The 13,547-nt window shown below is 39.6% G+C and overlaps 1 protein-coding gene across 9 annotated transcripts in view; it reads left to right on the top strand.

Annotated features, from left to right (window-relative positions):
• Nucleotides 1–13,547, top strand: part of SCYL3 (SCY1 like pseudokinase 3) — a 44,344-nt gene that overhangs the window by 2,158 nt on the left and 28,639 nt on the right. For 7 of the 9 annotated variants that reach the window (XM_077901613.1, XM_077901612.1, XM_077901609.1 and 4 more), the window contains exons 2-3: nt 2,672–2,885; nt 12,974–13,159. In XM_077901613.1, the coding sequence (XP_077757739.1) occupies nt 2,721–2,885; nt 12,974–13,159 (351 nt within the window). In that variant the 5' untranslated portion in view covers nt 2,672–2,720. Of the gene's footprint in view, nt 1–9; nt 211–2,671; nt 2,886–12,339; nt 12,563–12,973; nt 13,160–13,547 lie in introns of those variants that run through there. The other 2 variants (XM_077901610.1, XM_077901615.1) reach the window with 2 other exon arrangements.

Genomic DNA, 13,547 nt, shown 5'->3' with positions numbered 1-13,547 from the left:
CTCTGACTAATCCCTCTAGTCTGACTGGTTTTTCAGACAGTTGTTGTAGAGTTGAGTTTTCTGCTGACAGAATGGCAACTGGTTTCAAAGAACATGGACCCATTCAAGCTGCCTCAGGTCGACCTCCGGCTACCCCTGATTATAGGGGTGTCCACGAGGCAGGGAGGAAATGGATTTGCAGCTGGGCTTCCCCAAGCCTCAAGATGGAGGGTAGTAATGTGTCCCTATAAATCTGACTAAGCTACTCCCAGTGTTTGCTTTTCCTCCTTCTGCCAGCTGCCTTCCTCTGTGTTTGCCAAGTTTCTGCTTCTTCATGGCTTTGGCTCGCCAGAGACCTGACTCTACCTCATGGCATCCTTTTACCTTTAGCTAATGGAAATATCGCATGTTCATTCAGATTCCCAAGGCAGGCAAAGATCTGGCCATTTTAGCTTTTCATCCAGGCCGTGGGTCGTAGAGATGGCTGATGTGTGAATTGACGGTCCTTTGGCCCAGAATAGGCGCTTGACCCATTCACTATGCACCAGAGGAGCAAGACCCAAGTACTGAACATGACCCTCACTGTTTAGCAGTGAGATCGTCACATGTGGGCAGGGGCCACACCATCTTCACAACAGGGGAGTTAACAATAGTCACTTTTCTCAGTGAGCCTACGTTAACACTAATTTTATTTATTTGTGGTCCTAGTAGAGCTTGGGACATATGGTTGAGATACTTGGCATTTTTAATACGATTTTTTTTTCCCCACTGTTCTTAAGATAAATTGCAAAGCAATAGGAGCTCAGTGGATTTGTTGCAAAGATGACTTAGTTCTTATCCTCGGAAATATTCTTGGATTTTGAACAGTTTCATTTTTAGATAGCTTTAGCCCTCATACGTACTGTCTTCCTTATACAGTGATGTGTGGGGGTCTGTAGGCGCTGGGGATTCTCTGTTAGGTATGTGTCTTGAGCAGCATTTCATACTTTGGTAACACAAAGTGTCATGTGGGACTTCACTAAAGTGGAAAAAGAATCTAAGTAGTGGGTCTGTGATGATTATTAGGTGTATATTTATTCAAAGGATGGACTTCCTTAACTGAAAATTTTAAAGCTCTATGTAGCATTTTCGGCCATGTTATTTTGAACTAGCAACTTCTTGCGGCATCGCCAAAGTTAGTAAGAACTCTCTTTTATGTTTTATTTTTTATATCATGGTAAAGCCAGAACTGCAAACTGACCCAAACTTTTCAAACATATGTAGTTTGGCCTATACAGGTTCTAAAAACATTTGAACTGACATTGAAAAAAATGGAAATTTCACATAAATATTCAGGCTCTTGGATCCTTATGGTGAAATGCATGATCTGGTGGCTCTGGAGTTGCAGTCCTGATTGGAGCTTGGTGAAGGCCACTCCCTCCGAGTGCAAGCCTTCTCTGTAGGTGCCCGTCACACGTGGTTGGTCCTGTGCTTCTCTCCTGACTCTGCAGGACTACCCTGCAGTCCTGGTATAACTGTGGGAAGGTGTCTCCCCATTGCAGAGAAAAAGGTGTTTTTATTGTAGAAGATTTGGGAGGTGCAGGCACATGTGTGTCTGTCCGCCAGCCTTGATCCGACACCCACCACAAATCTCTATTAATACTTACTTGAGCATATTTTTTCAAGTCTTTCTGTGTATGTGTCCCTATGTATATAAATAGGTAGATACATGCATATATGTAGACTTAGATATATAATGTGTATTTCTTTTTGAAACAGTGTTATTGAGGTATGATTGACATAGAATAAACAGAACAAGTTTTAAAGTGTACAGTTTGATGAGTTTTGGTATTTGTAATCTCCCTTCACCATAATCAAGATAACAAATGCATCTGTTCCCCCTAAAGTTTCCTTATACCTCCCCCTCCCCGTCACAATCCTCTCTTCTCCCACCGGCCCCTTACCCTGAGCCCCCACCCCAGGCAACCACTGATTTATTTTCTGTCATTATAGGGTAGTTAGCATTTTCGAGAATTTCGTGTATGTGTGGGGTTTTTTAGCATTTGGGATGATGTTTTGCACAGTTTTGCACTCCCCTTTTTACTCAGCCTGACCAGGAAGAGCACGGAGGGCACTCTCTTTGTTATATTTCCTTTACTTGGTGTTCAGTGACTTGTCTCTTTCCTTTCCCACTGTCAGACTGGTGTTGCAGTGCTTTGCTTGGCCTGTATGAACTCTCCATTTGTTAACATGTTTCTAATCATTGTTAGAAATACTCTAGGTTGTAATGTTCTTTTTTTATCATTTTAAGTTCTTGTAGAACATACAGAAATTTTCTCACTGATGGATAATCAGATTTTGCAACACTTCCCTGTTAGGCAGGGCATGTGAGCCCGCTAGGGAGCACAGATGATCTTATTCTGGTTCTGTTTGCCCTCACACTCGGGAAGGTCTTCTTTGGGCGGCGGTGTTGGGGAAGGGCAGTAACTGCCTGTACCCGGTTCAGTGCATTTTCTCTAGAGCAGATGGTTGTTAACTTGACAACAATTGCTGCTAACTTGCTGAGCATTTGCCATTTTCATTGTCAGATGGCCTAGTTGATGAGGATCAAAGAAACAAGTGGGTCTGAGTGGCTGGGTTGGGTCCTTGGAGAGCTCCAGTGCGTGTTGCAGATAGAGACTTCTGTTTGCCAATGTTTTCTGTTTTCTTTCAGCTCAGCTTGGCTTGCAGAGGAGCTGCAGCACTGCCTCACCGCATAAGGGATGGGATCAGAGAGCAGTGCCTTGAAGAGCTATACGCTGAAGGAGCCACCTTTCACCTTACCCTCTGGACTTGCCGTTTATCCCGCTGTACTGCAAGATGGCAAATGTGCTTCAGTTTTTGTGTATAAGAGAGAAAACGAAGACAAAGTTAACAAAGCTGCCAAGGTACCGTGATAGGTGACAACTTCATAGTACTTTATACCGTCTCGTTTTTTTGTCTTTGTTTTTTAAAGATTTTATTTATTCATGAGAAACAGAGAGAGAGAGAGAGGAGAGGAGAGGAGAGGAGAGGAGACGTAGAGACACAGGCAGAGGGAGAAGCAGGTTCCACGCAGGGAGCCTGATGTGGGACTCGATCCCAGGTCTCCAGGATCACACCCTGGGCCGAAGGCAGCGCTAAACCACTGAGCCACCCGGGCTGCCCCCGTCTTGTTTTCTGTTAAAAAGTATGACTTTGAAATTACTAAAGGTCAAAGGAGATAGACCATAAGGGATAGTGTTTTTATTCATATCCTTTAAGAACATAGTTGTCCTTACTTCATAGGAAAATCTCCCAACTGGCATTGACATGTCAAATACCACAGATATAACCCAAAAGCTTCATAAAACTCGGTGTGATAACTTTTATCATATTTTTTTAGTGAGAAAGTTTGGAAGGTAATTAATATGGCTAATATGAGGTAAAGGAAGTTAATCTAGCTTAGCAAAAATCTGTAAGTATTGACAGTTTGGTAAGTATATTTTTTAATTTTTAAAATTTATTATTTTGATTTTAATTTTTAACTTTTTACTTTTTCTATTTTAATGTTTAACTTTTAATTTTTATGTTTTAATTCTTAAATTTGAGTGTAGTTGATACACCATGTTACATTAGGTTCAGGTGTCCAACACAGTGATTCAACTTCTCTATATGTAACTCTGTGCTCACCATTAGTATATTGATGATGGACCTAGAGAAAAATATTTTAGAAATTGTAACTGAATTGTTTTTTTTTTTTTTCTTTTCCTGAGGTATTGTGAGGTCCCCAGAAAGATTTGAGCTAGAATGTTGGGTTGGATGCCCCTGAAAGAACATTGGGCCTGAGCTCTAGTTTTTGCTGAGAGGCCTTAGTCAGATCAATTTCCTCTTCAGGGAAGAGGTCCTCCTGGCTCGCTCACACCTTCAGGCCACTGCTCCTGAAGGGGACCATCAGGGGATCCCAGCCTCTTATCAGAAAACATGATTGCACCTCAGAATATAATTCAGTAAGACAACCCTAAATGTCATATTGAAGTGGAGAAAATAAAAGGCATTCATTGGTGGTTCCTTGGATAGCTAGCCATTTCCTTGGATATTGAGCCATTCAAATTATCTTCAGGAAGTAGAGTTGTGGCTGTTCTGTGTTAATGGCAGGCATACTCACTTCAGATTGACTTACAGCTTTATTTTGTTAGAGTTGTGATCTTTGAGTCCCATCATGCTAGCAGTAACTTAGACATTGATCTCTATTTCATATTTGCTTCATAGGTCTGTTTAAATGGCTTTTACCTTTTTTTAATGATTATAAAGGGTTTTAGTATATATATCAGTAATGGAATTTTGGCATTTTATTTGTCACATCAGTTCATTATTTGATGTTATGTCTTTGATCAGGCATGAAGTTAACAGTTAAAAGATGGCGCGTAGGGAAAATGTTCTCCTTGGGATGCATTTTCTATTAATTGTGGTAGAAAGTAGAGCTGGCTGTTTTATTGCTAAGTAATTTCGCTTTTTGGTAAGACCATGTTTTTGTCTTTTGCATCCCATGTAGGAACTGTTAATATTTTTTATTGTGATTTTGCAAAAGATAAATTGCCTTGCTTCACTGTCGTATTCTAATATGCAGTTTATATCTGACATACTTCCTGCTATTTTCATCTAATGAGATTGCATTTTTTTTTAAGATTTATTTATTTATTTATTTATGATAGACACAGAGAGAGAGAGAGAGAGAGAGAGAGAGAGAGAGAGAGGCAGAGACACAGGCAGAGAGAAAAGCAGGCTCCATGCCGGGAGCCCGACGTGGGACTCGATCCCGGGACTCCAGGATCGCACCCTGGGCCAAAGGCAGGCTCCAAACTGCTGAGCCACCCAGGGATCCCCGATTGCACATTTTTTAAGTAAAAAATTAGGGTGATTAGGATGACTATAAATACTAGAGATTTATCATCTTTTTTTTTTTTTTCATGAGACCAAGAAAGTTGAACAACTCAGATCATAAATTTTTGTTTTGTTTTGTTTTTTTTAAATTGGCTCCATGCCCAGCATGGAGTCCAACACAGGCTTGAGCTCATGACCCTGAGATCAAGATCTAAGCTGTGATCAAGAGTCAGATGTTCAACCAACTAAGCCACCCAGGCACCCCCAGATCATAATGTTTTTAAAGGAAAAAAAAGATCCACTGTCAGTGTTTGAGACTTCTGGGCTATGGAAATTTCAGAGCTTGAGAGGGAAGATATTTTCCTCCTTAAGTATACACTTTTCTAAACCATGGCTGCATCTTTTCCAGTAGTTCATACTTGTCTCTTATGTTCTGCAGGCCATCTTGTGGCTCTGACACATGAATCTGAGAAATTTGAAATAGCAACAAAATGATAAGGAATCCCAATTTAGGCCACAGTACTTGGAAAAAAAAATCTATCTCATTACATCAGGTTTGAGGACGTTGATTTTCCTAGATACCTGAAGTATTAAAACAATATAGTCTGCTCATGTCACTTTCTCTAGAGTTCAGGCTCCCAGTCCTACCTGTGATAGTTTTAGTAACCACTTCAACCACTTCAAGAAGATATACAGTGTTTTCTTTGTAAATTTTGTCAAGTCATTTATGTGTTCTTCCTCTTGTGTTATAAATAAAAAACAAGTCACACTGTACTGTGACCTCTGGAATAAGATGAAGTGCAGGTATAACCTTTGGGTACAAAACAGTATTAGAAATTCTTTAAGTCCTTTAGATCTTCTCATTGTATCTTGAATTCATTAGCTATAATAGTATAATTTTCTCATTGGTGGTTATGACTCATTTCTAACGAATAATCAATAAAGAATGGTAACCGCTACATCAGAATTTGGTTACGCTGGTTTGCTGTAATCTGAATGCTTTGTTGGGGCCTCACTCCTAGACTGACTCCTAACTGTCTTCACACCACCAAGGCAGCCCACTGACTCCAGGAATACATACATGGATGCTGTGCGCATGCCTTGGGAGACATACGTTCTTCTTCCTGATGGATTCAAGCTGCTTTCTGGAAGGGTTGGTCAGCATTTTTGAGAGTGGTCATGAGAGAGAAGTAGAAGAGATGATTGTGTTGCACTTGGTGAATGCTTTGCCACTCTTCCTTATATTGACAGGTTCTCTTTGTTCCTGCCCCTTAGCCCTTTTCTATGCTATTTACAACTCTTCTTCCAGTAAATCAACTTCCCTACGTCGTCAGCTTTAAAAAAAAAAAAATTCCTTTCCCTTGTAATCAAACTCTGGTCCTCTTGCAAGACTCCTGAGCATGATCCACTCAGAACTTCAGAAGTGCCCCCATCCCTCAGGTGTGGTGAGCCCTCCAGATGGTGCAGCCCTTTTCCAGCCCCCACCTCAGTTTTCAGAGCTCACCGTCTCCTCCTCTCCCCTCTAGTGCTTAAAACCATCTGGCCTTCCACCCCCAATGAAGTATCTGCTAAAACCTCTTGTCCAAGTTTCAGATCTACAGTCTCACTTGCCCATGGAATATCTCTACCTGGGTATTTCATCAGCATTAGCACCTCGGATGCAAGCTCTCTAACACAGGATTCTATATCCCCTTTTCTTCCTGCATGTTATTCTTTCTCTCTCATCTGACCTCTAGTTGGCATTTAAAGACGATGTACTTCCATCATTGTCTCACATTTACATTTTAGGGGAAGAAAGAAGAATATTTCTCCCTGAAAACTCATGCTCTGTAGTGTAGGCATCTTGGTTATTTTGTTTTATTTATTCAAAAGAGTGAAATTATGGCTGGCTTCCAGTCTGAAAACTTGAGGGTGCATTTGAGCTAAATAACTACTATGTTGTGTAGTTCTCAAAGAGAAATCACAAACCAAAGTAGAATGGGAATGAAAAGTTACAACCCTGGGGCTTGAATGAATTCTCTGGAGAGCTGGGTCATAACCCATTCCTGAAAAGTAGAAGTAGTTTATATTCCAGACTTGGCTTTCACACGTCACATCTCTTTGTGGGCATAGATAAGTATAAATCTTGACAGAGGGATCCCTGGGTGGCGCAGCGGTTTGGCGCCTGCCTTTGGCCCAGGGCGCGATCCTGGAGACCCGGGATCGAATCCCACGTCGGGCTCCCAGTGCATGGAGCCTGCTTCTCCCTCTGCTTGTGTCTCTGCCTCTCTCTCTCTCTCTCTCTCTCTCTGACTATCATAAATAAATAAAAATTAAAAAAAAATTAAAAATAAATAAATAAATAAATCTTGACAGATTATCCACTGCTACTCATTTTTAATGAGAGAGGTCCTTACTCAGAATCCTCTTTCAAAGGCCAGCACTGGAGCAGTGTATGGGTGTACCTTGAAGGCAGTCCTTCCACAAAGTCCCTTCTCTCCACCAGAACAAATCATTGATCTCTTTTTGGTTGATGTTCATTGAGAAAATCTCCTAGTTACACTTAGCAGGTGCAATCTTGTAGCTCCTTTGGTTCTTTGGAGCAACAGAAGCTTGAATCAAGAAATGTTTCTATGTGATTAATTGCTAACTTTCCTGTGAATCTTTATGCAAAATTTATGCAAAATATCATGTATATGTTGAAGGGGAGCAACAAATGAGGCTCTTGCTAAGTTAAATGCCGTTCCGAGTCATAGGATGAGTCATTACTTTCTTCCTTCATTAAACAAGTCACTGTGGACCAAGAATTTTACTGAGAATGTAGAATTAAAAAAATAAGCAGAATGAAATTAATTACTTCATTTATTTATCAGGTAAAATTTACTGACACTGTATTTCCATGCCAGTACTCAACCAGGGAGTATTTCTCCCTGATTTACTAGTCTGCCCTGAGTATTAGTAGAAGAAGGTACATAAAGCCAAAGGAAAATAATTACAGCCCTAAGAAATAAAAGCTGAATGAATCATTTTTTCCTGAACAGGAAAAAGTGAAAAGTTAAAAAGTATTTAATTTTTGTTTTGCAGATAATTTAAAATGATTCTTAAAATGCAAAAATAGGAAAGAGGCTGTATAATTTTACTCAAAAACTGTAGCTCAGAAGACACTTGTAAGAAGTTCTCTCCACTTAACTAACCATAGTCATTCAACCAGCTCACTAGCACAACTTGTGATTCCACTTTTCTGGGTCTTTGCTGTATTTATACGCATATGTATGGATTATTTTTTTTAAAGATTTATTTATTTATTTATTTATGATAGAGAGAGAGAGGCAGAGACACAGGAGGAGGGAGAAGCAGGCCCCATGCCGGGAGACCAACGCGTCCCAGGACTCCAGGATCGCGCCCTGGGCCAAAGGCAGGTGCCAAACCGCTAAGCCACCCAGGGATCCCCTGTATGGATTATTTTAAAGGCATATTATAAATCAATAGTTTATAATTGTTGAAGAATTTTTTAAAATAATCCTTTTATGTTTTTTAAAAAATATTTTGTTTATTTATTAGAGATAGCAAGAGAGAGAACGAGCAGAGCAGGGGAGAGGGAGAAGCAGGCCCTTGTTGAGCAGGGAGCCTAACATGGGGCTTGATCCCAGGACCCTGAGATGATGATCTGAGCCAAAGGGAGATGCTTAACTGACTGAGCCACCTAGGTACCCCGCTAAAGAATTTTAATTATTTCTTATTAGAATAACCCAGGGAACAGTAACAGCTTTCTTAAAAACAAACAAAAAATCCTATTGGAGCTATTCCTACAGTTGTCCAACTTTGAGGTTATTATATGAAAAGAAAAGAAACCAGACAAATCCATCTCAGAAGACTCTGCTATGATCTTACCTAAGAGATGGGTTTGAAGTGACTGATAAAGAACTTGTACCAGTGCTGTGTTACGGGCTCCTACACGATCTCATAGTCTTTCAAGAAGGTATTTTGGAATGTTCCATTCTGAGTGCTTGTATGTGAAAATGAAACCTGATGTGTGTTGAGGGGTTTTCTCCAAGTGAAAACTCCCGTTGGTCTCCTCTGGGTTCAGTGATGGGTTTACAAGGCTGCCTCAGTGTCTGGAGGATTGTTCAGGGCAGACCCTAAGGATTTGAGGCCATGTAATTTCTTTTAGAAAAACTGGGTGATTTGTAAGGAAAGCCATCATTCTAGAATTTTCATTTTGGTTGTAAATAAATGATACAGTTATTACTACCACCTGGGTTGGGAATTGTGGACTATTAATCTGAGTTACTCAGGTCAGGTTTTTCACAATATGCAGCATAGGTAGAGATTGGAAAGTCTGCATCTGATAGGGCTGTTACAAAACCAGGCAGGGAAGAAAGAAACCCTGCAGCTTGAACCTCTCATAGAATTATCACAAGTTTGTCATCCACCTTTGCATACTCTGTCTGCTAAGAGAACAGGATGATAGGAAGAGGTGTGGGGCAGGGGAGCACTACATGTCAGGAATTTCTGAAGTGGGACGTCCATAACTTCGGGATTGTGCAACATGATTCATTGCAGTTTGGGGGAGAAAAATAAGAATGTTTAAATTTACTTTTCATCTTTTGGTACGTTGTATTTTGTGTGTATTTTATGTTATTTATAGTTTATATATGTAAATGAAGTGTATTGTATATACATATATGAGCTACTTATCTAATGTTTCTACTGGTGTGAAGTGTGTGAACAAAAATGTTTCATGCCAGCTTTTCTAGATTAATAAAATGATAACAGTTTTTTTTTTAAAGATCTTATTTATTCATGAGAGACAGAGAGAGAGAGAAGCAGGCAGAGACACAGGCAGAGGGAGAAGCAGGCTCCATGCAGGGAGCCTGATTCTTGGACGCGATCCTGGGACTCCGGGATCACACCCTGGGCAGAAGGCAGGCGCTAAACCACTGAGCCACCCAGGGATCCCCAGTACTCTGTCTTGAAGTATATTTTCTCTGATAAGAATATATCCACTCTAGGCTTCTTATGCTTATTGTCTTAATGGTGTATCCTTTTCTATCCATTTACCTATGTCTGTCTTTTTAAAGAAAGTCTCATAGGCAGCATATTTTTGGGTCTTGCTCTTTTATCTGCTCTTAATTGGAATGTTTAGATCATTAACATTTCATATAATTATTAATGTTGGATTTTATTATTCATTATTTGTTTTCTGTTTGCCCCCTTTTGGATTTTGTCCTTCTGTTCCTCTTTTCTTTCTTTTTTTTTTTTTTTTTTTTGGTTTATTTAAATAGCTCAGTATTCCATCTTATCTTGATTTTTCAGCTATATTTCTTTATGTTTTTTTAATGGTTGTGCTATGGATTTCAGTTTAATACCTAGCTCTTAATCATCTACCTGTGGTTAGTATTGTACCAGTCACATAAAATGTAGAGCCCTTGGAATCATATAGATATCTCTAGCCCACAACCCTACTGTCCTTTTGTTACCTCATATCAGCTGTATACATATACATATATACGGTTAACCTTTGAACACTGGGGTTAGAGGTTCTAATTCCCTGCACAATCGAAAATCTGCATGTAAGTTTTAACTCCCCTAAAACTTAACTACTAATAACCTGTTAACTGAAAGACTTGCTGATAACATAGTCGATTAACATGTATTTCCTGTGTGATATGTATTATATACTGTATTTTTATAATGTAGGGTAAAGAAACTGTAATTAAGTTATAAGGAAAATCCACTTATAGTACTATACAGTATTTATTGAAAAATCCACATTTAAGTGGGTTCTTGCAGTTTAAACCTATGTTGTTCAAGGGTCACCAGTACATCAGACACATTGAAAACCTCACTCAGTAGTGTAAAGGTGTCTGCTTTAAATAGTCATACAAATTTTAAATAAGAGCTAAAAATGTAGCCTTCAAATTGATCCTGATATTTGCCATTTCTGATGCTCTTCCTTCATTTCTCGAGATCCACATGTCCCTTTGGCATCATTTCCTCTTCAGCTTGAAGAACTTCCGTTAGCATTTTTTATAGAACAGATCTTCTGGCAGTAACTTTTTATGATTGGGACACCTGGGTGGCTCAGTGGTTGAGCGTCTGCCTTTGGCTTAGGTCGTGATCTCAGGGTCTTGGGATTGAGTCCCACATTGGGCTCCCTGCCAGGAGCCTACTTTAGCCTTTGCCTATGTCTCTGCCTCTCTCTGTGTGTGTCTCATGAATAAATAAATAAAATCTTAAAAAAAAACTTTTTATCATTTCCATTATCAAAAATGCCCTTATTTTGATTTTTTTCCCGAAGGATATTTTTGCTAGGTAATTCAGGGTTGATACTGTTTTTTTCTGTCTGTGCTTTAAAGGTATTCCTTTTTGTCTCTTGGCCTCTGTGTTCTTTCTTTTTTTTTCTTTTTTTCCCAAAGATTTTATTTACTTATTTGAGAGAGAGAGACCAATTAAGCGAGAGAGCGTGAGTGGGGAGTAGAGGGAAAAACAGGCTCCCCACTGAACAGGAAGCCTGACATGGGACTGGATCCCCAGGACTGGGGTATCATGACCTGAGCTGAAGGCAGATGCTCAACCTACCAAGCTACCCAGGCATCACAGCCTCTGTGTTTTCTGTTGAGAAATTTCCATCATCCAAATTGTCAGTACCTTTCACATACTATAGTTTTTTTTCCTGTAGCTGCCTCTGAGATTTTTATCTGATTTTTTTTTTCCAATCTGATGATAATGTGTATAGATGTGATATTCTTTGATTTACCCTGTTCACTGTTCACAGAACTTCTTAAATCTGTAAACTTAAGTATTTGGCTGAATTTGAAAAGTTCTCAACCATTACATTTTTTATATCCTAGTTCCTTTCTTCTCTTTTGGGACTCCAGTTACATATGTTAGACGTCAGTTTTTGTCACACAAGTTCTTGATGCTGTGATCATGGGGAAAAAAAAAAGAAGAAGAGCTTTTTCTCTTTTTCTTCAGATTAGCTCACATAGCCAGGTTCATGGACTCTTGCCTCTACCATCTTCATTCTATTGTTGAGTCTATTCATTGGATTATTTTCTGATATTTTATTTTTCCTTCCTAAAACTTCCACTTATTTTAAATAACATTTTTTTTTATCCCTGAGGACTTCTTCCTATTTATTTCATAATCGTTTTCCTTCACCTCTAGGGAAGAATGGCCATAATATAATGGTTAAGCTGCTTTAAATTCTTTCTAATAATTCTAATATCTGGTCCATCTTGGGATTGATATTTGCTGGTTGGCTTTCCACCTTTTTATGGTTCTTTGTTGAGTAAAAACATTTTGGATTGCAACCTGGACATTTTGAATGCCATGTTCTGTAGACTCTTGACTCTGTTAAAATCTTCTAGAGATCATTGACTATTTTTGATTTAGTAGGCAGTTGATCCACTTTGCTTCAGGTTTTAGGTTTTCTAAGTACTCTCCTCCTACCCTTCCTGTATATAATTCAAACCTCAGTTCATTTCTCAAGAGTTTGCTACCTTAGTTTGGGTCTGTTTTGTCCACACTTGTTCAGGAGTTACTCTGAGACCTGTGTGGGTGTACAGATAACCAGAGCTTCTCCCTTCCAGTTCTTTCCCCTCTGCGATACCTTCCTTCTCAGGCTTGGTGTGGCTGCTTTCTATCATTCTTCTGGCCAGAAAGATGGCAAGGGCTCTCTCAGAGTGGGGCCTACCTTCAGAGCTCAGCTGTGAGACGGGACAACCCTAACACACAACATGTACGTACCCTCATGGACATCTCTTCTCCTAATTTTGACTCCCCTGCATAATCTGCCTAATTTTGTTTACTTTGCCAAGTTCTAAGTTATTGTTTTTGGTACTTTGTTCAGAATTTATAGTAGTACTCACTGGGAGGCCTGGGCTCCTAAGGGGGCTTACTCTGCGGTAAAGGAACTGGAAGTCACTGTAGAATTATGTAAATGTTGGTAAAGTGAATGAAGTCAGAACAGGTCATAGATTTTCCTTTGCCTTATTTGAAATTTAGGGGAGTAGGTGAGGAAGGTAGGGAGCTGGAGGGACCTTGAATGCAAGTATACATTTTCTGACTCTTACCACAGTGAATATGAAACTACTGTTAGTCTAGTTCTGAGTCATTAACTTTATCAACCCTTCTGTTTGTATTTTTAAAGCATTTGAAGACACTTCGTCACCCTTGTTTGCTAAGATTTTTATCTTGCACTGTGGAAGCAGATGGGATTCATCTTGTCACTGAGCGAGTGCAGCCTCTGGAAGTGGCTTTAGAAATGCTGTCTTCTGCAGAGGTCTGTGCCGGGATCTATGACATATTGCTGGCTCTTACCTTCCTTCATGACAGAGTAAGTAACCTGGACAGAATCTGTCTCATAGGCTTTGATGTAGCCCAGAGGGCTGATGTGTGTGGTAGTGCTTTTAAGTTATGGGAGGTATAGAAATCATATATTACTATTCTTCCTTGAAAGCTTCTGGAGGGGAAGCTTTATTGGAAGGCACAAGAAGTGTTCCAGAGAGGCAGTTTGTGGAATGGGCAAGGGTTGTCCGACCCTGGGCAGTTTTCTATAGAACTTTATTTCAGTTTACTGTTGTCTCACTCTAGGGTAAGTCTTTACCTAAAAATACCTGCATCTGATGTTATTGTTCTTAAGACAAAATATAAAGGCTTAATTAACATTAGTGTTGCTGTGGACCATATTCCTGTTTGGTTCCCAGAATTTTGTTACATTTTAT

This window comes from Canis aureus, chromosome 6 (genome assembly GCF_053574225.1).
Source record: "Canis aureus isolate CA01 chromosome 6, VMU_Caureus_v.1.0, whole genome shotgun sequence".
In the NCBI taxonomy this organism is placed as follows: domain Eukaryota; kingdom Metazoa; phylum Chordata; class Mammalia; order Carnivora; family Canidae; genus Canis; species Canis aureus.
The sequence above is the reverse complement of the archived record's forward strand: the minus strand, read 5'-3'. Positions and strand labels throughout refer to the sequence as shown.